Below are 23,901 nucleotides of genomic sequence, written 5' to 3'. Positions count from 1 at the left end.
AGCCCCCATGAAAGTGACACAAGCTGTTGTTTGGCCTCAACATCACACTGTCCCTCTGCTCTTATTCAGCTCGGAGGATTACAGAGCCAGATGAATGGAGGAATTCCCTTTTGTACAGTGAGAGCATGAAACAAACTGAGGACCGTGCAGGCGTAATTGATCTGACATTTCGATACCATGAGCTTTTGTGTTGAACCTCGCGCTGTGTTGGCTTTCAATCTCAACCCTTTGACTGGATCTCATAAATAAAACCAAACCTGTCATTCTTTAAATGCCCTTATAGTTTCTGAAGGACCCTGTGTCAAAACGTATTGAATCATTGTCTGTGTTTCACTTGGCTCCACATTGATCTCAGGAGTGATTTTTATGAGAATAGTGCCGCCCGTTCCTTTCTCAGTTATCATCTCTTCTCTTTGCTCGGTGGTTTGGCTGAGCATTTACGAAAGTCCACAGTGCGTAGGGTATATGTGGTTAACACAATTTATAAAGAAACACAAAGTATGAAAGATGATAAGCATGACGTCAATGACTTTCCGGTTTCTGCTAAACCACAAATGCTTCATGCGAAATACTCAAACCTAAAGTTTTTCTTTGAAGGGAATGCTTGGGTATGTGTATATTAAACATGTATTTCCAAATGAAATATAGTTCCTAGGATATGGTGTGCATTTGTGGCTTAATAATTATCCACAAAAGAACCAGCCTCATGGACAGTAGCATTCCAACCCTTTTCTACTGGTCTCTAAACAAATTCGAGAGGCAAAAAACAATAGAGCCCAGCTTTGTTATTGAATTACATCTGACATGCTCCCCTGAGAGTATAATTCACAGGATACTAAAAGGCTCTGGTGAAACTACAGCATGAACAAATTAGTTTGTTTTGTGCTTATCTCATAACGGGACCGCTGGAAGCAAAAGGGATTTCAAGGCCGTTTAGGAAAGCGGTGTATCACAAAGATTACACACGGCTGTGGAACTGTAATTGTCTTTCATGGAAATGTAATGTGTCTGACTTCGAATTTTTGTTTCTCTGCTGCTCTTGTGACAAACATGAAATACTTCTCTCTACAGTTAGTATAGTCACAGTTCTTATGTGCATGACCTGAGAGCAAAGGTCAATTATTTGAATTGATCTGATAAGTAGTAAGGATAACAGCAACACTAAGGTAGATGGGTTTTACATGTCTATAATAACTTATCCAGGGTTGTCAGTGTGTGCCCAGATCCTTTTGTAGTCAAATCTGCTCCCATCATAAAATGGAATATTCTCTGCTCTGATCTTTTTCCTGCACAGAAGACCTGAAAGGAAAAGTTTTAGTTATGGAAATAATTGTATTAATTCTCTTTTTTGCTGATACTAGATTGATACCTCTCTCAGCAAGAAAGCACATCAATTAAGTCCCAAAACTATTCCATTAAGCCACACTGGAGAATACATAGTTATCTAACATGTTTCCCCATAGCAGCTCCCAAAGAGGTAAACAGAACGTTTTTTTATTTGGAGCACCTCACAATAAGTAGATTACTCTGGTTCTTAGAGAAAAAAGCTGAAGAACTGAAGCAACGTTGGACTTTGCTTATGTTATGACTACAAGTTCAGGCTCATGCCAGCTTAATCCTATTGTGGGAGACTCAACTTGCTGCATGCTTTTTCTCTGCTTGCTTTGACCTTAAGAAGAAAACGAAATATCCTAATCTTTCATGTGAAGATTATCACCAACTTCTAAATAGTGTTGACCCTGTTTCTCGTGCAGAAGCTGCAGATTGATAAGAAGGCATGGTCCCTCATAGATTAGTGATCTCTTCCACATGTGAGGCTCTCGCTATGGCACCATGTTATCATCAAGGAGACAGCGCTCTAAAAGCAACAAGGGGTAGGCACGGATCTCCGGGGAAACATTTATTCTCTCGGTGGTCGTGGACTTGTGGTCCAACTAAACCGTCATTTCCTTCAATGTGATTTCACTAACTGAATTTCCTCTTTGAGGTTTCCTGTGGTGAAAGCAATTGTGATGTTGTTGCTATGGGAAAACAACATTTAGTTTCTAAGGAAACACTCAAAACAGAGAGTGCACACATGCCTCGTTTGCAGCACCACAGGCAAACTAGCAAGTCACATACTATAGCGACTAGGGGTCGACTAGGGGTTGGCCGATTATCGGGGCCGATATTCCGCATTTGACCGATTATCGGTATCGGCCTTTTTTTATCAAATTGCCGATAAAACTTTGGCTCTGATGCGGCCGTTTCTCTGGCTGCAGTCACCACTCTGTGTACACGAGCAATGTCCCGCCCACAGCGCTATCTGATAGGCTATTACTGAAGATTTCCGGGCGGGAGCCAGCCAGAGAGGCGGGACCTTCTCAGATTACAGGCAGGTGCGAAAGAACGCTGACACAGACTGAAGCAAGCAGCAGCGCTGAGCGGCAGAGCCATACATGTGTTAAACCGAAGTTCAATAAACATCCCAATCCCCTATGCTGAAGTTGCAAAAACACCACGATCTTATGATCCAATTCTATCAGTTTCCCAGTTACACAGGGACGCGGGAAGTCAGTCAGAGTTGGGGGTGCGTGCAGCGTCTCGCAGCGGAGTAACGGAGCGTCCACACTACAGCTTCAAAAATAGCTTGGAGCTGGGCGTGTCTGGAGCTTGGGGATTTTATTCAAGCATATATATATATATATATATATATATATATATATATATATATATATATATATATATATATATATATATAAACTCCCCAAACAGCCGAAAACCTACCAGTTTCACCCACTGTCTCTGCCACCTCCCTCCATGCCTGGTTCCTCCGGTTTGTATCCCGGTAGGAGAAGAGGGTCTGGTCATACAAAACCGGGTGATTTGCTACGGCGATAGTTAGTTTCTCCTCCGACTTTTTTTGAAATATAGAAATGAACGGCGGGATATCTCTCCCAGTTTAGACGCGGTTTGATTGGCTACGGCTTCAGCTGTCAGATTTTGGGAAACGGGATTTGATTGGCTGGCGCTGGCTACTCCGGCGTCTCCGGCGTCAGAAGTTGAACATTGTTCAACTTCTGTCGCCGGAGACGCCTGAGACGGACCGCTCTGCTACCCACAATTCAGTTCGGCGAAAAAGCGAGGCTACGTGACGTCACCCCATTGAAAGTGAATGGGCAGATTGGAGCTTTCGACACTGTAGTGTAGACGGGCCGTAACTGTGGTGGGGGGGGGGGGGGGCTGCGAGTGGAGTGGAGCCTCGCAGTTTTTCAGGTTGATATGTGAAGCTCATTAGCTAGCCAACATGTATCTAGCAAATGTTTAGCAAAATATTAGAAGTGAGGCTACTAGACTAACGTTAGTGTAATAGCCTCACTTTTTAATAGTTTGCAAAACATTAGCTAGCACTAGTGTTTTGCAGTTGCTAGCAGCTTATTGGGATTTTATGCTAGATAGACAGATATAATAAATTAAGCATTATTGTTAGTTAAGCATGTCAGCCTGCAGCCCCACTTCTTGTCTCTCTAACTCATTGCAGATGACTGCACTAAAGAAAAGGGCACAGAGGAAACCAGTTGTAAGATGTTTAAAAGTTAATTAAACATAATATAGGCTATGCTTAAATGCATTTCAAAGAAGTTGTGTTGAGTTGTGTTGGAGTTTGTGTTATTCTACATTTTGACACCAAGATTTTTTTTTTTACTGCAAATGTATATCGGTTCCAAATATCGGTTATCGGTCTCCTTGATTACTAATAATCGGTATCGGTATCGGCCTTGAAAAAGCCATATCGGTCGATCCCTAGTAGCGACTGCAGCCCTCCATTGTGAAAGTGTTGTTCAACGGCTCAGTTCCGTTAGCATCTGGAAACTCTGATGAAATACTAAAGCTCGGTCCTGTGTGTGAATCCCTCTTCCTGTCTGTATATAGAGAAGGTTAAATGCTCTTCTTTGTGATTTATTGTTTCAAACTTTGATTTCAGTCTTACATCCACCCTGTCAGCAGAGGAAATTAGACTTTTTTATGAAGGCACAGAAGTTTTCAGAAGCAAGAGGTAAAAGCCTGTCATACTCTGGCGCCTCATGGACACACGTATATTTTTGTTCATTTCCGTGCTGGTCTGACTGTCAACCGCAAAGATCTTTCGGCTCTGTGCTTATGAAAAAAAAAAAGCAGTATATTGCCACCCCAACATGAAAGCCCCCTTTTTCTTTTGTTCTACTTTGCCTTGCCTACATGAGGCTGTTTATACCATCTTGTAGGTAGGGAGCCACACCTAACAAGTCTGTGAGCCATTTCCTTTATGTGAAGAATAAACTATCACGTGAATGAGCTTACAATTATGTGAATGTGTTGACTCCCTTCCTTCTTTATGTGGGTGGTCAACACAGGAAGCAGACCGTGCATTCACTCTCAGCACCAGCAGAGACGTACAGAGCTTAGTCACAGTTTCCACGCTTGTTCATTAAGTGGCTGCTCCTGGCATCTGAACAGCATCTTACTGGAGGCTGCGTGCTGATAGCAGCAAACTGCAGGCCAACCTGCAGCCAGTAAAAAGGTGTGGTGTGGTGGGGGGGGGGGGGGGGGGGGGGTTTAATGCTGCAGGGTTGGAGAAGGAAGTACAGCTGCAGAGATGACATTATTTTGTCTTGATGGTGTTTGTAGTTATCATCGCAAACTTAGAGCATGATCTGGTTGGTCCATGTGTGCCAGATACAGTCCAAGTGTACAGTCTAAGAATACATCAGATCACAGGATATAACGTCATGGAGAAATGTGTCTCCCAAATGCAGCTTTGAGTCGTCATTATCGGCCTGCAGTCTGAGTCACAGCGCCGGCTCTCACTCCGCTGACAGTGCGCTAATGAGGATTTGGGATATAGCTCCACATTTTTACTTCAAGCTGCCCGTCAGAGCAGATTGGGACCAAACAACTGGTTTCTGTTGTCAGGTGTCGTCCTCACAGTGTGTCTCTTTGTTCATTGCGTTTCCCTGAGAAGGATGGGCCATGTGATTTATAAAGAGTACACTTGCCTCTGCTGCACTTGCTGTGTGGTTTTTAACTGGCTAATTTGATCTGTCATGACAGCCAAAATGTTTCACTGTTTGCTGTCTTGCTTCACACCCTTACTCCTGGAAAGGCCACATGAAAGTAAAGCTGAAATGAAGCTAAAATTGAGAATATTCTCTGGGTCTCTCAATTATTATATTTATATCATTTTAAATTCAATATCTTGCCGAATTGTAGCTTGGACAAAGAAAAACATTTAAAGACGTTTTGCATACATTAGGGCGTGGTCACCTTGAGTGACAGGTCTTTGCAGTGAGTGCTGCTTCTAGCTTTCTGTCTCTCTGCAAATATATATTTTAGAAACCTGAAGGCATTTTAAGATTTGTATGCAAGTATTATCCCACAACTCAATACCTTAGATTATTATTGAAAGTTTTGCTAAATAGTTTCATGTTAACTTACCTTAAAGATGGGGTAGGTAAGTTTGAGAAACCGGCTCGAGATACACTTTTTGTTATATTCCATGGAATGCTCTTAACATCCCGATAGCAATGAAAATCTTAAGTGCCTTGACAAAAAAACCATAAAAAAATGTCATCTGTGGAAGCCGTAGCACTGTAAAAAGCACGACCGATCATTTTAGCCGGCCCGGCTAAAGTAACTGGATAGCCTACCTGCCTGTCTATGGAATTCCATTTAAGCCAAAATTAAATAAATAATTAAATAAATACATACATATATATATATATATATATATATGCCTATGAAATAAATTCATAAATAAATAAATGAGGCAATAAATATGTATACATGTACATTTAAATACACATTTATTTATTTCATGGGACTTTTATTTCATAATGACACATTTATTTATTTCAAGAGACTTGTATTTCATAATGACACATTTATTTATTTCAGGGGACTTGTATTTCATAATGACACATTTCCATTCCTTATATGCAAATGAACGGGGTGTGGTTAGCTCACATATCCAGAGACCCAGACCAAAGCACCAACAGACACTATTTTGGCCCATATTGAAGACTTTATCGAAGTACTCGGGCGGATAAGCGCTCTTCGAGATATCGACACGGATGACGAAGTTGTAAATACTTTGACACTGATTGAGCACCGTGTTCGTGTGGAAGATGTCCAAGAAGTTGGTTCAAGCACAGGTGCAGGACGCCCGCCACCTATGTGTTGTCCGGTCTATCAACCCGAGAAATCGCGGATCTGTTTGGTGTGTCATCCCGCACAATTCAGAGGAGATCGGTCGAAATAAAATAATAATAAAAATAAATAAAACAAAACAACAATCTATGATCTTTCCTGACCTAATGTTAGATAATTTTACCTACCCCAGTTTCACTAAAGGTAAACAGTGCCTTTCTGGTAGCTCTTTCTCCCTCTCCTTTTGTTCCCAAAACACCAACCACACTCCATTCCCTCTCTGCCTCTAAAACGTTATCCTTTAGTTGTTCTCTTTCAGCTTTATAGATGTCACAATGTAACAAGATATGTAACATCTTCTTTTACTCCACAGTTCCCACACTTATCACTGTTACTTTCCCCCATGACATGCAACGTACCATTCAATGCTGTGTGATTCATTCTGAGTCTAGCTATCATCATTTCCTCCCTTCCGTTTCTTTCTTTATAAATATGTGTCTGCTGGCATACCAGCAGACCAGCATTTATCTATCACCAGCTTGTGTTAGTATTAAATATACAATGTATTCTGGTAACTATCAAAATAAAGACATTGTATAGTGTTCATAACAGTATTTTTATTGAATAAATTATACTTAATACAATAATATTACAAAAAAAACCTACATCTAAATAAATATATCATCTAAAATAGATGCATTTGATTTAAAAATAACAAATATAATTCAAAATGTAAACGGCAACAAAGAAATTATAAAACATTTTTTTCTTTTTCTTGTTAATATCCATTATCTTCTCTGTTATGTATCTTCCGGTCTTTGCAAATCTGGCCAGCATTTCTTGGTCCTCCACGTCTTTCTCGTACAGCCACTGCTTGAAGCAAACTGAAAATAAGAAACAACAATGTTTTAACAAATCGTATTAAATTATGTGATGACAGAACTGTAAACAGAATAGCTGAAACTTTAACAAAATAAAGAGTAACTCTATTACCTCTAATCATTAACCCATGTTTGTATAATTGAGTTAACTCTGTGTGTTGCTGCTAGCATACATAATATATACCTGACGTGGAAACGTTACTCGTGGATGGGGCTACAGCGCTACTAGAAAGACAGTCGAACCCGGTGCATTCCTCCGTCTGAATGTGGTGCACTTTTGCTAAATGTTTAGACAAATTGCTCGTGTTACCGCCCTTACATGCTAAACTCTTATTGCACTTTTGGCAATGAGCATTTTCCACCTCAAGACCAAGCCCCCAGGAAGTGCGCCGGACTCTGAGGAAAATATTCGTTGTGTCCAAATGGTGGTACTACAATTTCCTTATCAGTCTGTGACGTCGACCGGCCCAGAAATACTTTTCCCCATAGACTAACATGGGGAAAGAGACGTCTGTAAATCGGTGGATAATTTTTTGAAACTAAATAAACTACCCAGTATGAACTGTTTTATAGCTCTTATTAGAAACATTCGATCCTTAAAGTTGTAAAATGCACTAAAAGCCGAATCTAGACTTATTTTCTCTCTCCATTCTTTCTAGTGAGCCGAGAGTGGGTGCTCGGGGGGCGGGGCTTAAGGGGCGCATGCTCTGTGAGTGCACAAAAGGGTTTGTCTGCTCTGACAGCCAGGCGTGACGGGTAATCTGACGTTTCGCTCTCTCAAAAGTTGGGCCATTTTGACTTAATGCGCCAATGAGCAGCTCTCATAGGAAAGAACGAGACCCCTCCTCCTCCGACGCTATATCCAGTTCTTATTAAACATCCATGCTCAAGACGGGTAACATATAACTACCCTCGGGGCGCTTAGTTCGTGTGTGTGTGTGTGTGTGTGTGTGTGTGTGTGTGTGTGTGTGTGTGTGTGTGTGTGTGTGTGTGTGTGTGTGTGTGTGTGGTGTGTGTGTGTGTGTGTGTGTGTGTGTGTGTGTGTGTGTGTGTGTGTGTGTGTGTGTGTGTGTGTGTGTGTGTGTGTGTGTGTGTGTGTGTGTGTGTGTGTGTGTGTGTGTGTGTGTGTGTGTGTGTGTGTGTGTGTGTGTGTGTGTGTGTGTGTGTGTGTGTGTGTGTGTGTGTGTGTGTGTGTGTGTGTGTGTGTGTGTGTGTGTGTGTGTACTGCCCCTCGCACACCGACCGGGGAGAGAGATCTCGTCTGGATTGGAAAGATTGAAAATAAATCATAGATGCATTTTGTAGTCTTATTGCATATTAGAAACGGAGTTGGCGACAGTAAGACTGCGATATAATGTTTATGTAGATATAATACATATGACATCTATTTTATAAATGTCTCCAGTACCGATAAAAAGATTGATAACGTTGGACCTTAACGGTACCACGGCCTTTAATAATTCAGCCCCGGGGCCCGTTTAATACCAGGGCTCGGTACCCATCCCTAGTTTTAATTATTACATAATCAATATTACATTTCAAATAACCAAGTACTTGGTGTCTCACAAAGAGCAAGTGGCTAGTGCTGCTAAGAACATACCTGGTGATGGTGATGATGGTGGCTCTTCGCTGCAGCATCTGGTCGATGTCCTCCTAGCACAGGGGTCATTTTGCTCCTTTTTCCAAAAAAAAAATGTGTCTGGAGCCGCAAAACATATTTCATAGTTTTTTATTGTTATATCAGACAAAAACTACAGTTTTTTTGCATTTATTAGGCTATTTATTACATGATATAAAACTGTTAACCTCTAATAAGAAACAAAGAACTCTTATAAGGAGAATTAAAAATAATACACAGGCCTACTTTAAAATAAATTAAACACAGCACTTTGGGAGCCCTCTGCACATTTGAAGGAAAAATAAATATTATTAAAATTGGCCCACTTTGAAATAAATAAAACATATAGCTGCACCCTAAAAAGAGTTAAAGGTAGGGGAGGTAAGAATGGAGAAACCAGCTCGAGTGCGCTCGAATTTGAAAATACACAACCGGAAAAAATATGCCTCTTCCTTCAGACTTTCTTACAGAGTCCCTCCTGTGTGTTGCTGCTAGCATACATAATATATACCTGACGTGGAAACGTTACTCGTGGATGGGGCTACAGCGCTACTAGAAAGACAGTCGAACCCGGTGCATTCCTCCGTCTGAATGTGGTGCACTTTTGCTAAATGTTTAGACAAATTGCTCGTGTTACCGCCCTTACATGCTAAACTCTTATTGCACTTTTGGCAATGAGCATTTTCCACCTCAAGACCAAGCCCCCAGGAAGTGCGCCGGACTCTGAGGAAAATATTCGTTGTGTCCAAATGGTGGTACTACAATTTCCTTATCAGTCTGTGACGTCGACCGGCCCAGAAATACTTTTCCCCATAGACTAACATGGGGAAAGAGACGTCTGTAAATCGGTGGATAATTTTTTGAAACTAAATAAACTACCCAGTATGAACTGTTTTATAGCTCTTATTAGAAACATTCGATCCTTAAAGTTGTAAAATGCACTAAAAGCCGAATCTAGACTTATTTTCTCTCTCCATTCTTTCTAGTGAGCCGAGAGTGGGTGCTCGGGGGGCGGGGCTTAAGGGGCGCATGCTCTGTGAGTGCACAAAAGGGTTTGTCTGCTCTGACAGCCAGGCGTGACGGGTAATCTGACGTTTCGCTCTCTCAAAAGTTGGGCCATTTTGACTTAATGCGCCAATGAGCAGCTCTCATAGGAAAGAACGAGACCCCTCCTCCTCCGACGCTATATCCAGTTCTTATTAAACATCCATGCTCAAGACGGGTAACATATAACTACCCTCGGGGCGCTTAGTTCGTGTGTGTGTGTGTGTGTGTGTGTGTGTGTGTGTGTGTGTGTGTGTGTGTGTGTGTGTGTGTGTGTGTGTGTGTGTGTGTGTGTGTGTGTGTGTGTGTGTGTGTGTGTGTGTGTGGTGTGTGTGTGTGTGTGTGTGTGTGTGTGTGTGTGTGTGTGTGTGTGTGTGTGTGTGTGTGTGTGTGTGTGTGTGTGTGTGTGTGTGTGTGTGTGTGTGTGTGTGTGTGTGTGTGTGTGTGTGTGTGTGTGTGTGTGTGTGTGTGTACTGCCCCACCCCCTCGCACACCGACCGGGGAGAGAGATCTCGTCTGGATTGGAAAGATTGAAAATAAATCATAGATGCATTTTGTAGTCTTATTGCATATTAGAAACGGAGTTGGCGACAGTAAGACTGCGATATAATGTTTATGTAGATATAATACATATGACATCTATTTTATAAATGTCTCCAGTACCGATAAAAAGATTGATAACGTTGGACCTTAACGGTACCACGGCCTTTAATAATTCAGCCCCGGGGCCCGTTTAATACCAGGGCTCGGTACCCATCCCTAGTTTTAATTATTACATAATCAATATTACATTTCAAATAACCAAGTACTTGGTGTCTCACAAAGAGCAAGTGGCTAGTGCTGCTAAGAACATACCTGGTGATGGTGATGATGGTGGCTCTTCGCTGCAGCATCTGGTCGATGTCCTCCTAGCACAGGGGTCATTTTGCTCCTTTTTCCAAAAAAAAAATGTGTCTGGAGCCGCAAAACATATTTCATAGTTTTTTATTGTTATATCAGACAAAAACTACAGTTTTTTTGCATTTATTAGGCTATTTATTACATGATATAAAACTGTTAACCTCTAATAAGAAACAAAGAACTCTTATAAGGAGAATTAAAAATAATACACAGGCCTACTTTAAAATAAATTAAACACAGCACTTTGGGAGCCCTCTGCACATTTGAAGGAAAAATAAATATTATTAAAATTGGCCCACTTTGAAATAAATAAAACATATAGCTGCACCCTAAAAAGAGTTAAAGGTAGGGGAGGTAAGAATGGAGAAACCAGCTCGAGTGCGCTCGAATTTGAAAATACACAACCGGAAAAAATATGCCTCTTCCTTCAGACTTTCTTACAGAGTCCCTCCTGTGTGTTGCTGCTAGCATACATAATATATACCTGACGTGGAAACGTTACTCGTGGATGGGGCTACAGCGCTACTAGAAAGACAGTCGAACCCGGTGCATTCCTCCGTCTGAATGTGGTGCACTTTTGCTAAATGTTTAGACAAATTGCTCGTGTTACCGCCCTTACATGCTAAACTCTTATTGCACTTTTGGCAATGAGCATTTTCCACCTCAAGACCAAGCCCCCAGGAAGTGCGCCGGACTCTGAGGAAAATATTCGTTGTGTCCAAATGGTGGTACTACAATTTCCTTATCAGTCTGTGACGTCGACCGGCCCAGAAATACTTTTCCCCATAGACTAACATGGGGAAAGAGACGTCTGTAAATCGGTGGATAATTTTTTGAAACTAAATAAACTACCCAGTATGAACTGTTTTATAGCTCTTATTAGAAACATTCGATCCTTAAAGTTGTAAAATGCACTAAAAGCCGAATCTAGACTTATTTTCTCTCTCCATTCTTTCTAGTGAGCCGAGAGTGGGTGCTCGGGGGGCGGGGCTTAAGGGGCGCATGCTCTGTGAGTGCACAAAAGGGTTTGTCTGCTCTGACAGCCAGGCGTGACGGGTAATCTGACGTTTCGCTCTCTCAAAAGTTGGGCCATTTTGACTTAATGCGCCAATGAGCAGCTCTCATAGGAAAGAACGAGACCCCTCCTCCTCCGACGCTATATCCCGTTCTTATTAAACATCCATGCTCAAGACGGGTAACATATAACTACCCTCGGGGCGCTTAGTGTGTGTGTGTGTGTGTGTGTGTGTGTGTGTGTGTGTGTGTGTGTGTGTGTGTGTGTGTGTGTGTGTGTGTGTGTGTGTGTGTGTGTGTGTGTGTGTGTGTGTGTGTGTGTGTGTGTGTGTGTGTGTGTGTGTGTGTGTGTGTGTGTGTGTGTGTGTGTGTGTGTGTGTGTGTGTGTGTGTGTGTGTGTGTGTGTGTGTGTGTGTGTGTGTGTGTTGTGTGTGTGTGTGTGTGTGTGTGTGTGTGTGTGTGTGTGTGTGTGTGTGTGTGTGTGTGTGTGTGTGTGTGTGTGTGTGTGAACTGCCCCACCCCCTCGCACACCGACCGGGGAGAGAGATCTCGTCTGGATTGGAAAGATTGAAAATAAATCATAGATGCATTTTGTAGTCTTATTGCATATTAGAAACGGAGTTGGCGACAGTAAGACTGCGATATAATGTTTATGTAGATATAATACATATGACATCTATTTTATAAATGTCTCCAGTACCGATAAAAAGATTGATAACGTTGGACCTTAACGGTACCACGGCCTTTAATAATTCATCCCCGGGGCCCGTTTAATACCAGGGCTCGGTACCCATCCCTAGTTTTAATTATTACATAATCAATATTACATTTCAAATAACCAAGTACTTGGTGTCTCACAAAGAGCAAGTGGCTAGTGCTGCTAAGAACATACCTGGTGATGGTGATGATGGTGGCTCTTCGCTGCAGCATCTGGTCGATGTCCTCCTAGCACAGGGGTCATTTTGCTCCTTTTTCCAAAAAAAAAATGTGTCTGGAGCCGCAAAACATATTTCATAGTTTTTTATTGTTATATCAGACAAAAACTACAGTTTTTTTGCATTTATTAGGCTATTTATTACATGATATAAAACTGTTAACCTCTAATAAGAAACAAAGAACTCTTATAAGGAGAATTAAAAATAATACACAGGCCTACTTTAAAATAAATTAAACACAGCACTTTGGGAGCCCTCTGCACATTTGAAGGAAAAATAAATATTATTAAAATTGGCCCACTTTGAAATAAATAAAACATATAGCTGCACCCTAAAAAGAGTTAAAGGTAGGGGAGGTAAGAATGGAGAAACCAGCTCGAGTGCGCTCGAATTTGAAAATACACAACCGGAAAAAATATGCCTCTTCCTTCAGACTTTCTTACAGAGTCCCTCCTCCAACACACACGAACGCGCACATGACCAATGAGGGCACGAGATAAGTTTGTGCACAGATGGAAGGCTGACAGGCAGGCTGGTAGGCCATCCAGTTATTTTAGCCGGGCCGAGGCAGATGATTGGTCGTGCTTTTTACAGTACTACGGCTTCCACAGATACATTTTTGTATGTATTTATTGTCAAAGCATTTAATATATTCATTGCTATCGGGACGTTAAGAGCATTCCATGGAATATAACAAAAAGTGTTTTCTGAAATAAATTACATACCCCATTGAATTATGACTGAAGATCGTCAGCTGTCTTCCTCTCCCTTGTTGTTCCTCGATACGTAAAAGCTGCACCACCGTTGACAACTTCTCTCTACATATCAAACATACCGGTAAACCAGCATCGTTTGCTGTAAAAGCATATAACTCTGTCCACACAGAATTAAATCCTGTGTTCCTCCGGTACTTTTCTTTGATTTATCCATAGTTCGCTCATCGAGCCGGGGGTTATTCGCCTCCAAGAAAAGGCGATCACGCGGGACCGTAGCAGGATGTGACGCATATTTTAGTTGACCTAATTAAAACCGTTTTGTTTTTTGTTTATGTGTCACAGTATCACCTCAAAATACAAGATACGAAACATTTTCAACCATGCAACAAAATATAAATAGTCCTACAAATACTTTTATTTTATTTCCTTCTTATTTTTGTCTAAGCTCAAGGGAGCCAGAGCAGAGGGCTTAAAGGGCCGCATGCGGCCCGTGGGCCGCGGGTTGCCGACCCCTGTCCTAGCAGAAGCAGTTGCCTTCGTCGTTCTCGTCCATGATGGCGGCATAGGCTCCTTTCCTCAGCAGGACCTCGATCTCCTTCTTGGAGAACTGCTGGACCGGCTAAAGGCGATGCAGAGAGACATTTACACAAGTGGATTTAGAAAACTCTTTTCGAAAATAAACTAAGCGTACTGCAACAGCGACTGACCCAAAAATGACATGGCATCTAGAAATATAAATTATATAAATATAAATAAAAGTCCCATGAAATAAATAAATGTATACATATGTATTGCCTCATTTATTTATTTCGGAATTTATTTCATTGGCATATTTATATATTTATTTATGTATTTATTTAATTTTGGCTTAAATGGCATTCCATACCTGTCAGCCTTCCATCTGTGCACAAACTTATCTCGTGCCCTCATTGGTCATGTGCGCGTTCGTGTGTGTTGGAGGAGGGGCTCTGTAAGGAAGTGGCAGATTTGTTTCGGTTGTGTATTTTCAAATTCTAGCGCACTCGAGCTGGTTTATCCAAAATTACCTACCCCACCTTTAAGCAACGTAAAATGTGCAGACCGGGAGCAACAGATGTAGGTTAGCCGGCTAGCATCACAGAACAGAACAGCACTGCTGAGCATGTTAGCTTAGCTTGGTAGCCTCAGCTAGCTCTGGAACTTCCAGCTCGGTGGCAGCAGCTCCGACTCTTTGCCCTTATTTGCAGCAGGCGGGAGTTAGACTCTGACGTCACTGTCGAGCCGTTAGTGGCCGACACCGCCTATTTTAGGCTTCTCGTCACCATGGATGTATAATGATTCTCACACGGACACTACGTCCATTTATACAGTCTATGTCTATGGTCTCAATTCAAAGTAAAATGTTAACTTTTTATTTGTACCTTTTCATCATTCCTAAATTCTCTTGTCACTTCATGCCACCATTTTGTTTTTAAAATAAAATAAAACGTTATTGTCCCTTCAGAGCAGAACATTGTTCTCACCAATAAACGCAATATACATCAATACTGTAATAAAACGATAAACACAAGCGTTACAGTTAATCTGCAATATATGTTCAAAGGTTGGAATAACTAATCTACTAATCTCTAATGTATTGCCATTGAGAACATAAGAGCTTCTTATACAGTATGTACCAGAGGTGTTTTATTGCTTACCCAGAAGGCAATAACTGTATAACAAAGATCATATTGTGACTTTGGCTTGGTACCCACAGTTAAATATACACAGCTGTTCTAATAAAACTTGCCTCCTTGTTTTTGGGCTTGCTTTTTGTCACTAAAAACATTTCTGAAAGCACGGGGTGAGTAAAATGAAACCAAACAACTCAGTTAACTAGATATTTGTTTCTATGCAGGAATCCTCTTCTCTACCCTCGTGTTCGGGCCTGCCTGTGGCTTCATCCTTGGCTCCGTCTGCACTAAATTCTACGTGGATGCTATCTTCATCGACACTGGTGAGTTCAATATTTCTCCAGTGTTTAATTATTTCACCGTCACCTCTCTCTCTGTGATGTATTGACCACTGCTGTGCCTCTCCACAGATAAGCTGGGCATCACTCCAGAAGACCCGCGGTGGATCGGGGCCTGGTGGGCTGGCTTCCTCCTGTGTGGTGCCTTACTCTTCATCTCGGCTCTCTTCATGTTTGGTTTCCCCAAGTCACTGCCGATCAAGGAGAGAGAGGAGGGGGCAGAGAGTGAGCAGGTGATGCTGCCTCCCTCTCTGAGTGCAGACTATGAGACTCCAAAGCCCAGCAATGGTGTTGTACGCAACCATGAGCCTGCCAACAGCCCCACCTGCTGTCAGCAGCTCAGGGGTGAGTGTGCCGCATCCAGAGAGGCACTGCAGTGTTGAGATGCAAGAAAAATACAATCTATTTTTAAAATGCATGACATCTATTGATTTATTTTCTATATTCTTTTATTGGTCAAATTGAAATAACACTAAACAGTTTGTAATGGTTGAAATTGGTCAGAAATGGATAAGACTTAGACCGTCTTTATTGAGTAAATTATTAGTACTGTGCTGGAAATGTTACTTGAGTAAAAGTACTATCATCAAAATTAGCTTTAGACATCAAGTTAAACTAGTTATTATCCATACTGTCCACACAAAAAAAAACTCCTGTATTTTATCCATTGAGTATCCACAAAGTAATTGGTTTACTTTTGTATTATTATATATACTATATTATATCTATTATATATTCAGTTTATGTTGTAAACGCATTCAATCAGATGAGATCAGAGGAGGACAAAACAGGCAATAAGAGATTCCTGTCTGTCCGTTTGACCAATTCAGATATTAATGATCATCTTTCCTTATTTCTTTAATAATAGTGATCCCTAAGGTGACCAAGCACCTCCTGTCCAACCCGGTGTTCACCTGCATCATCCTGGCGGCCTGTATGGAGATCGCGGTCGTAGCTGGCTTTGCAGCGTTTCTGGGGAAATATCTGGAGCAGCAGTTCAACCTCACCACCACCTCAGCGAACCAGCTGTTAGGTCTGTATTCACAGCAAACGTGCACAAGCACACACACTATACACAGTTTATCAGTATGATAAACAGGGTTTGTTCAACTTGATGTTAAAGGTATGACAGCGATTCCATGTGCGTGCCTCGGGATCTTCATGGGCGGTCTGCTAGTGAAGAAGCTGAACCTCTCGGCCCTGGGAGCCATCCGCATGGCCATGCTGGTCAACCTGATCTCCACCGCCTGCTACGTCTGCATCCTGTTCCTCGGCTGCGACACCGGCCCCGTAGCAGGAGTGACTATCCCATACGGCAACGAGTAAGAGAGCAGCTTTGTATTAAAGGTTGAATATAGGATGAGGAGTTATGAGATGAGGAAAGTGGAAATAATTGAATATTATTTTTAAAAGTCCGACTTACCTATACTAAACTACTAATACTAGACTTTCTCCCAATACGTTTTCCCTTAAAATGTACTGTATTATCTTACTATTTCAGGACTCTTAAAAAGCCAGCTGCTGTTTTTTTTATTTCCTGTAATTTACTGCTTTACTTGCTTGATAAGAAATCTCAAAATATATTCAAAAACAATTGGGGAAAAGTAATTAAACCAATTACATATTTTGTTCCAAGGGGATTAAACGCCAAATAAAGTATGGAACCACTGGTTTAGAGGAGTATTCGTCTGATAAAAGGGTTAAAGTGACTTCATGACACCTTGGGTTGAAACAGGGTCAGGCTGTCTTAAATGTATCTGATTTCGAAACGTTTCACTTCCTGGATAACTGGTCTTACAATGCCAATTTTCAAGATAAACCATGATAATGTAACTTTTATAACTAAACAGCCACAAGCTAGTTCAGCAGATCAAAAATGATATTGTTTGTAAAATGGGATTAAACAGTAAATCTCCAGGGGTAAATTAAAGTTAGTTAAATTGAAAAAACAACATGTTTTTTTAGATTAAGCAGAGAAAGCTATACCATAGTTAAACAATAAACTTTAGATAATGTGTATATTATTGTAAACTCTTTGAAAATTCAGCGAGTTTTTATACCATAGTTTGTACATTTGTGTCGCATCATAAATATCCTATATTCTTATAAATAAACATGAGCCGTAAACAACATTATAGCCCTTAAAGGTAACACTGCTGCCAAGGTTGGAGGACTTTATTGGAGGGTCTAAATGTGCAAATTAAAAAAATCTTACCACTGCCAATCACAGGGGCGCTGTGGGAATAGTTTTTATTATTAACAACTCTGTCATCTCATGGAGTCTATAAAAAGGTTTTCTATTCAGAAAGTGGCCTTGCGCTCCTCCTGGCTGCACAGACTGAATACAGATGCAACAGACATTGAAAGAGTTTTAGAGCCATTCATTTCAACATTTCATCCACTTTGATAGTGATGGATGTTATTTTACTAAACACATGTAATACCCAATTAGGTACATTTAAATGTTAAGTAGAGATGGGTTGTGAATGTCAGTATAATCAATGTTAACAGTGTGCAGTTTAGTTTTTGTGGGTTGCAGATGTGAATTTTTTATTTCTGTAGATATCTCTGCAACACAACAAATAGACGTCTTTGACATAGCATCAACACTGCAACCTCTTCACATTCAGTTGAACATTTTTATATTTTGAATGGTTAAACTTTAAATAAATGTATTTCCCATTTGGTTAATTGGAGGTCTTCATTCATGAATAGTATTGATTTTCTTTCAAAGAAGATTTTTGCCCAGGAGTTTAGATCCAATCCAAGATCAAATTTTTGTTACAGCTTCCCTGTAAAAACATACATGACTGATGTTGATATTGTAAAAGAAAATGCGTACTAAGTGGATTAATTGCCTTTAATTCTTGTTATTGTCAGTAGTAATTTTTTCGTGTGGTGGTCCTGTAGTAAATCTGACTTTACGGCTTTGCTACTTTTTATATTTGATAGTCTGAGCTTTCTTAGAGCAGGTTATCTGTGCAGTGCAGTTTCCATGGAGATGTTAAAAGTGAGCCATAGAGTCACTGATAGAGAGTGCTTCTGCTGCTCAGGTTTCCCTCTCTCTCTCTCTGTCCAGGACGTTGCGGGTGGGTGAGAAACCAGAAGCTCAGTGCATCAGTCAGTGCAACTGCTTCACCTCCTCCATCAGCCCCGTATGCGGCTCCAACGGCGTCACCTACCTGTCCGCCTGCTTCGCCGGCTGCACCAAGACAGGCAGGACAGGCAGCACTCGCATCGGGTCCAGCATCTCCCAGGTCTTTACCCCTCTCTCAGTCTCGTGGCAGCAATTACTAAAATACATGTTCCGATTGTACCACTGGATCACCAATAAATACATTACAGATTACTAACTTTTCTTAAAGCTTCTTAAAATGCCTTAAAAATATGTTTCTTAATGTCTTTCATTTTTGTAAAGCACTTTGAATTGCCTTGTGTTGAAAGGTACTATATAAATAAACTTGCCTTGCCTTGCCTAATCTATTTTAAAAGAAAAAGTCCCAGTATTTCACAGCCCTGTCGTCAGCTATCACATGCCAGGCATTTAAGTGTTGCTGTGGTTGTTCTCAGATCAGATGCTGACTGCAGATTAGTGACTTTTATATTCAAATCACATGCAGAAAGAATTTCTCTCAGCTCAGAGGCACTAAATATTACTATCAATTCTGTAGCAGTATTTCTCTTCTTTTTTTTAAACCGCAAGTATATCAAGTACAGATCACATGTTTTGATACCGGCGTTCATCCAAATGTGAGAATAGTGTGAGTTACAGCTATAACACGTCTTCCATGTAATTTAACCTGTTATTTTTTAAAGTGGGTCCTGGATGAAGCCTCTCGTCTTCTTCTCTCAACAGAACCTGACGGGGTGTGCTTGTGTGTCCTCCGAGAGTGAATTTGCCACAGCGACCCCGGGGAAATGTCCGACGCCGGGCTGCCAGGAAGCGTTCCTCATCTTCCTGTGTGTGATCTGCGCCTGCAGCCTGGTCGGAGCCATGGCCCAGACGCCCTCTGTTATTATTCTTATCAGGTATGTATGATTTACATGTACGAGTGTGAGTGTGTGTGTGTGAAGTGTTAGTGAATAGGTATGTTCTTGCACAGAATCAATAAGCATAAACAAATGACCTTTTTCTCTTGAAGGACTGTGAGCCCTGAGCTGAAATCGTACGCACTGGGACTTTTGTTTCTTCTGTTACGACTCCTCGGTAAGACCTTTTATCAGATCATTGATTTCAGATTCTATGTTTCTATCTCAATACTAACACTTGCGGCATTCACCACAGTAACGCCAATACACGCCTCGATCAACCTGAAAGGCTTTGTTTTTTTTCCCACATGGAGACAAATCAGATCATCCGTACAGCCGTAGAGTTAATTGCATCGAAAAACAAACACACATTCAGGACGTGCAGGGAATAAGAAAGTCTGAAACAAATTATCTAGAAGCTACTTACAGATCATAAATGAGGATTTATTTTCTCTTTCTTTGTGTTGAGGAACACATTTTCTCCATATGTTTCTTTTTGGGAACAGAAAGAGTTAGTGGGCTCAGACAGTGTTTCTGTTTTACAGGATTCATCCCCCCTCCTCTGATCTTTGGAGCTGGGATCGACTCGACTTGCCTTTTCTGGAGCTCAGACTGCGGCGATAGAGGAGCTTGCCTGCTGTACGACAACATAGCTTACAGGCATCTGTACGTGAGCCTCGCCATCATCCTCAAGGGCATCGCCTTCCTCCTTTACGCCACCACATGGTATTGCTTGCGCAGGAACTATAAAAGTACATTAAAAGCAACGAGGGCTACATGTCAGCGACGAGTTTTACCCCTCTCTCCACTGGGGCCCCAAACTAGTCGACAGGACAAAGTTTATATATAACCTGGAGGACCATGAGGTTTGTGAAAATATGGAGTCAGTTTTATAGTTTGTTGTGCAAGAAAAAGATAATATGGACATTCATATTCTCTCATAGGTATATTCTTTTCTTCTTTTCTTGAAAGGATAACGTTTTTGATAAAAGGCAATCTATTTAATGGCCCGTTCAGGTCTCAGAAGACGTTGCTCTCCACTGAGCTCCACGTCCTCTGCAAACTTTCAAGGGTCCATTTTAGTCGTTTACATTGCGGCGAGGTGTTGTCCAGTGTTGCCGGTGAATTCCTGTGTTGACTCGGTGGTGGTAGAAGACGACTACAGTACTGTCTGGCTCAGTCCTCGATGATTATTAGTGAGCGGACTTGAAGCTATTACAACTAGTTGCCATATTGTTTTAGGTCTGTCATGACTCCAGTGATCGTGTGGAAAATGACAATTTCCTTTTCAGTCAGTGCACTGTGTGTTCTGTCTGTCACTCTCTCAAAATGAGATTGTTATGCTAAAAGTTTGGATGATTCTTCAGTTATTCATATTTTTAAAAAAGTTGCCAAGTGTTTACAAACTAACAGTTCATGAGTTAATGCATTTTGTTTCAATGCAGGAGAGTTTCTTCTAAAAGAGAACAGAAACACTCAGACTGGGTGGTTATAGTGGCCTATTAGATGTTTTAACTGTCCGAATATTAAGTCTAATAACTTAAAACAAGGTAGTGTTTTCATGTCATCATGCACTGTTCAGTTATATCTTGCTGGATCACAGGCACTGTTTTTGATACTGTTTAGACTCATAGGGTGCAATTCATATCTGATACATCCATGTTTATTACTAGCTTGTGTCAGACTGCAGGCTTGTTTTTTCATTACAGCAGTTTGTTCCATATCCATGTTTGTATTTACATTTGCAGACTTTATTCAGCCTAATGCGTCTTAATAAGGATTATTCATATAAGAATGTTAATTATATTTTCTTCTGACTTTCACCTAGTGGAAAAAATAACAAATATCAAGAGTAATATTTCTATGTGTTTTGGTAAAAACAGATGAGTAATATATAATATATATATATATATATATAGGTGTCATTAGGCCCAGGATGTTTTGTTAGGTTGTATTTGAAAAGGACGGTATGAATTATATATGATCTGAGATGCGTGGTCACATTAGATTTGGGACAATTCATAGAAATCGGAAGGTGTATGGTGCATTATTTGGTTATATAAAACAGCCTGTTATAAATGGGATAAAAGTAAGAGAAATGTTTCAGGAGTTTGTGTGCGCCAGGTCAAATAAAGCAAACGACTCATAGAACACACTGAATATATTCCTGGTCATGTATTTGAAGAAGTCTTTAAGGCAATGCGACACACACTGTACGACCTGTTACTTGACTGATTTCCATGCATTTACAGTTTTGACTTTGTCCCTTTTCTTACACTTTTTGTATGGCAACATATTGTTTATTTTACTCTGGAAATAAATTATTTTTCAGAAAATGTGACTTTTGCATTATTTTTCAGAGAATCATTCTTTTTAAAGAGTTGCTCTGACCAGTGTTTGGTTTGATTCTGTTCTACACAACCTACACACTACACACTTACAAACAAAATGGATTAACAAACAAAATGCACAACTCATATTTCCTCAATATCTTACTGAGTGATGACTCAGTAAGATGTGAGGTATTGACCAAAAAATGTATGGACCACATAAGCACACATTACTTTTTTATTTGCACAGCAGATTTACAGCCTCAGCTATTGTATCATTCAGTCACTATTCATCGGGGAGCCATTGACTCTTTTAGAGGCTATCAACTATGTTGCTCAATGTTTTTAATATCCAACTACAAATTATCAACTAAATAAAGATGCCTGTCATCTACATCTGCCACTCATATTTTAATTGTCTTTAAAAAGCTGCAGGACTTTCACAAGCCTCGAAAGTCTACAAAAATGTATTTATATATACCGTCGCGCCAATTATCTACCAGCAAACATTGCTGAAGGAAGGACAAAAGAGAAGGCAGCCTGAAAAGTGAATTTGTAGTGTATAACCGCAAGATCTAAATTAAAAGATAATATATAACTACCCTTAATAATGCACTAACATTTCCAGTGCTTTTTTTACCAACAGTGATTTTAAATCATTTTTTGCAATAACTCATAGATCCTATAATTGGACCGATGTGATCATCTCTCTGGACTTTTCATGGAAAAATTGACCCTTCCTAGGCAACAATAAAGATCATGATCTGTGGATCGACAAGCATTTGTTATTGTATTTCTTACAGCCAATACATCACCTATTTAATAACTCATCATTTTGGGAGCATGTTTTCTCCTTTTCTTTTTGATTTATTTAACAGGGACAGTACATTTCAGTTAGCCAAGAGGCTATTTATCATCTGCAGTCCCTGGAAAGATTTTGTAAGTCACACTAAATGCAATTTCATTTCATTCAGTAAATACAATCACTAAAAACATGGGACATACAGTATTGGAAATGTTAATAAAAAAATGAAAAAAATAATAACGATACAAAATATTAACAGTTATATTTTATTTTCTCTTATGATTTTTTTTGCCTATGCACCTGATGTCACGACCTCCATTTCTTAACACAAGAATGACACGTAAAAAAAAAGTTGACTGCATTTTTGTCCATGTGAGTAAATAACATGAAATAAAAGATAACATTTCTTTGTAGCCAACAACCACACTTCCAAAGTATTTCAAAAGGCCGCCCTCTACGTTTCAATAAATAACCTGCACACGGCCCATTAGAGGCTGACCTCAGTCTGTCACAGCTGCAGAGAGTGGGGAGGGAGGGGGGGGGGGGGGGTTGGTTTATTGTGTGTAGCGGTGTTGCTTTTACACAGTGCACATTTTATGTCCTGTGAATTTTAGCTGTGAAGACTGATAAAAATAGCTTGCACTTGAAATGTTTCAATGATTCAAAATAACAAGTCCCTCTGCAGCTCTGAGAACTGAGCCAAAACCAAGCCTTTTCTTTTGGTTCCAGAAATTCATCAAGGCAGCTTTACTTTGTCTGATCTTAACATTAATGTAATGAAAAGCATAGTTTCAGTAAATCAAAGATATCATTGGGATGAAATAAATTATTCATACCGGGTAAATAATAAATCACAACTTTATTTAAAATGTTTGGCTTGTGTACTAAAGCAGCTAAAGAAGCAGCCTCTTATGAAAACAGCATGTCAGAGTAACTATAATTTCTAAGCTCAAGTGAAGGCAAAAGTGACAAAAAGGAGAATGTGTGCTATCTTCATGTGTGTGGTTGTTAGGTGTCTGTAAAGTCTAGCAAAAACAGACACTCCAAAAAGCCAAACATCAGGTGTATGACAACCGCTACAGTAGCCGATCAGCAGCATCTGCCTCAGTTAACAGCCCTCTCTGATACACACCTCGCTCCTGATGCACGTCACATCAGAGACATACAAAATGCAACTACAACACTCGGGGGGAAAGCATACTTGCTGAAAGTCAAATCACACAAAATAAGCAACCTTACTTTAAATAGAAGCTGCTGCAGGCAAGAGATTGCTGCTTTAGTCAAGCAGTTTCAATTAGCTTAATGGGTGCTCTAGTAAGACAAACTGTTGCGCAACAACTCCAGAGGAAAAAATAAAGCAATAAACCCTCCGCCGAGAGCTGTGACTGTGAGCGATATACTGTAAATGATCCAATGAATATTAATCTAATGAAGCTCAGCGCAAGTTCAACCAAGAAGACCGTCTTTACTCATT

General features: G+C 40.5%; 1 protein-coding gene across 1 annotated transcript in view; it reads left to right on the top strand.

The window, feature by feature from the left end:
* slco3a1a (solute carrier organic anion transporter family member 3A1a) overlaps nucleotides 1-21,630 on the top strand; it is a 62,832-nt gene extending 41,202 nt beyond the window's left edge. Inside the window, 9 exon segments of the mRNA XM_034085023.2 lie at nucleotides 15,150-15,248; nucleotides 15,336-15,608; nucleotides 16,132-16,296; nucleotides 16,387-16,585; nucleotides 18,343-18,520; nucleotides 19,120-19,292; nucleotides 19,406-19,470; nucleotides 19,838-20,054; nucleotides 20,056-21,630. Coding sequence (XP_033940914.2) covers nucleotides 15,150-15,248; nucleotides 15,336-15,608; nucleotides 16,132-16,296; nucleotides 16,387-16,585; nucleotides 18,343-18,520; nucleotides 19,120-19,292; nucleotides 19,406-19,470; nucleotides 19,838-20,054; nucleotides 20,056-20,188 — 1,502 coding nt within the window. The 3' untranslated portion in view covers nucleotides 20,189-21,630.
* The last annotated feature ends 2,271 nt before the right edge of the window (nucleotides 21,631-23,901 follow it).

The sequence above is a fragment of the Pseudochaenichthys georgianus genome, chromosome 6 (assembly GCF_902827115.2).
Source record: "Pseudochaenichthys georgianus chromosome 6, fPseGeo1.2, whole genome shotgun sequence".
NCBI lineage: Eukaryota > Metazoa > Chordata > Actinopteri > Perciformes > Channichthyidae > Pseudochaenichthys > Pseudochaenichthys georgianus.
Note: the sequence above shows the minus strand (reverse complement) of the source record. Positions and strands in the feature narration are given on the sequence as shown.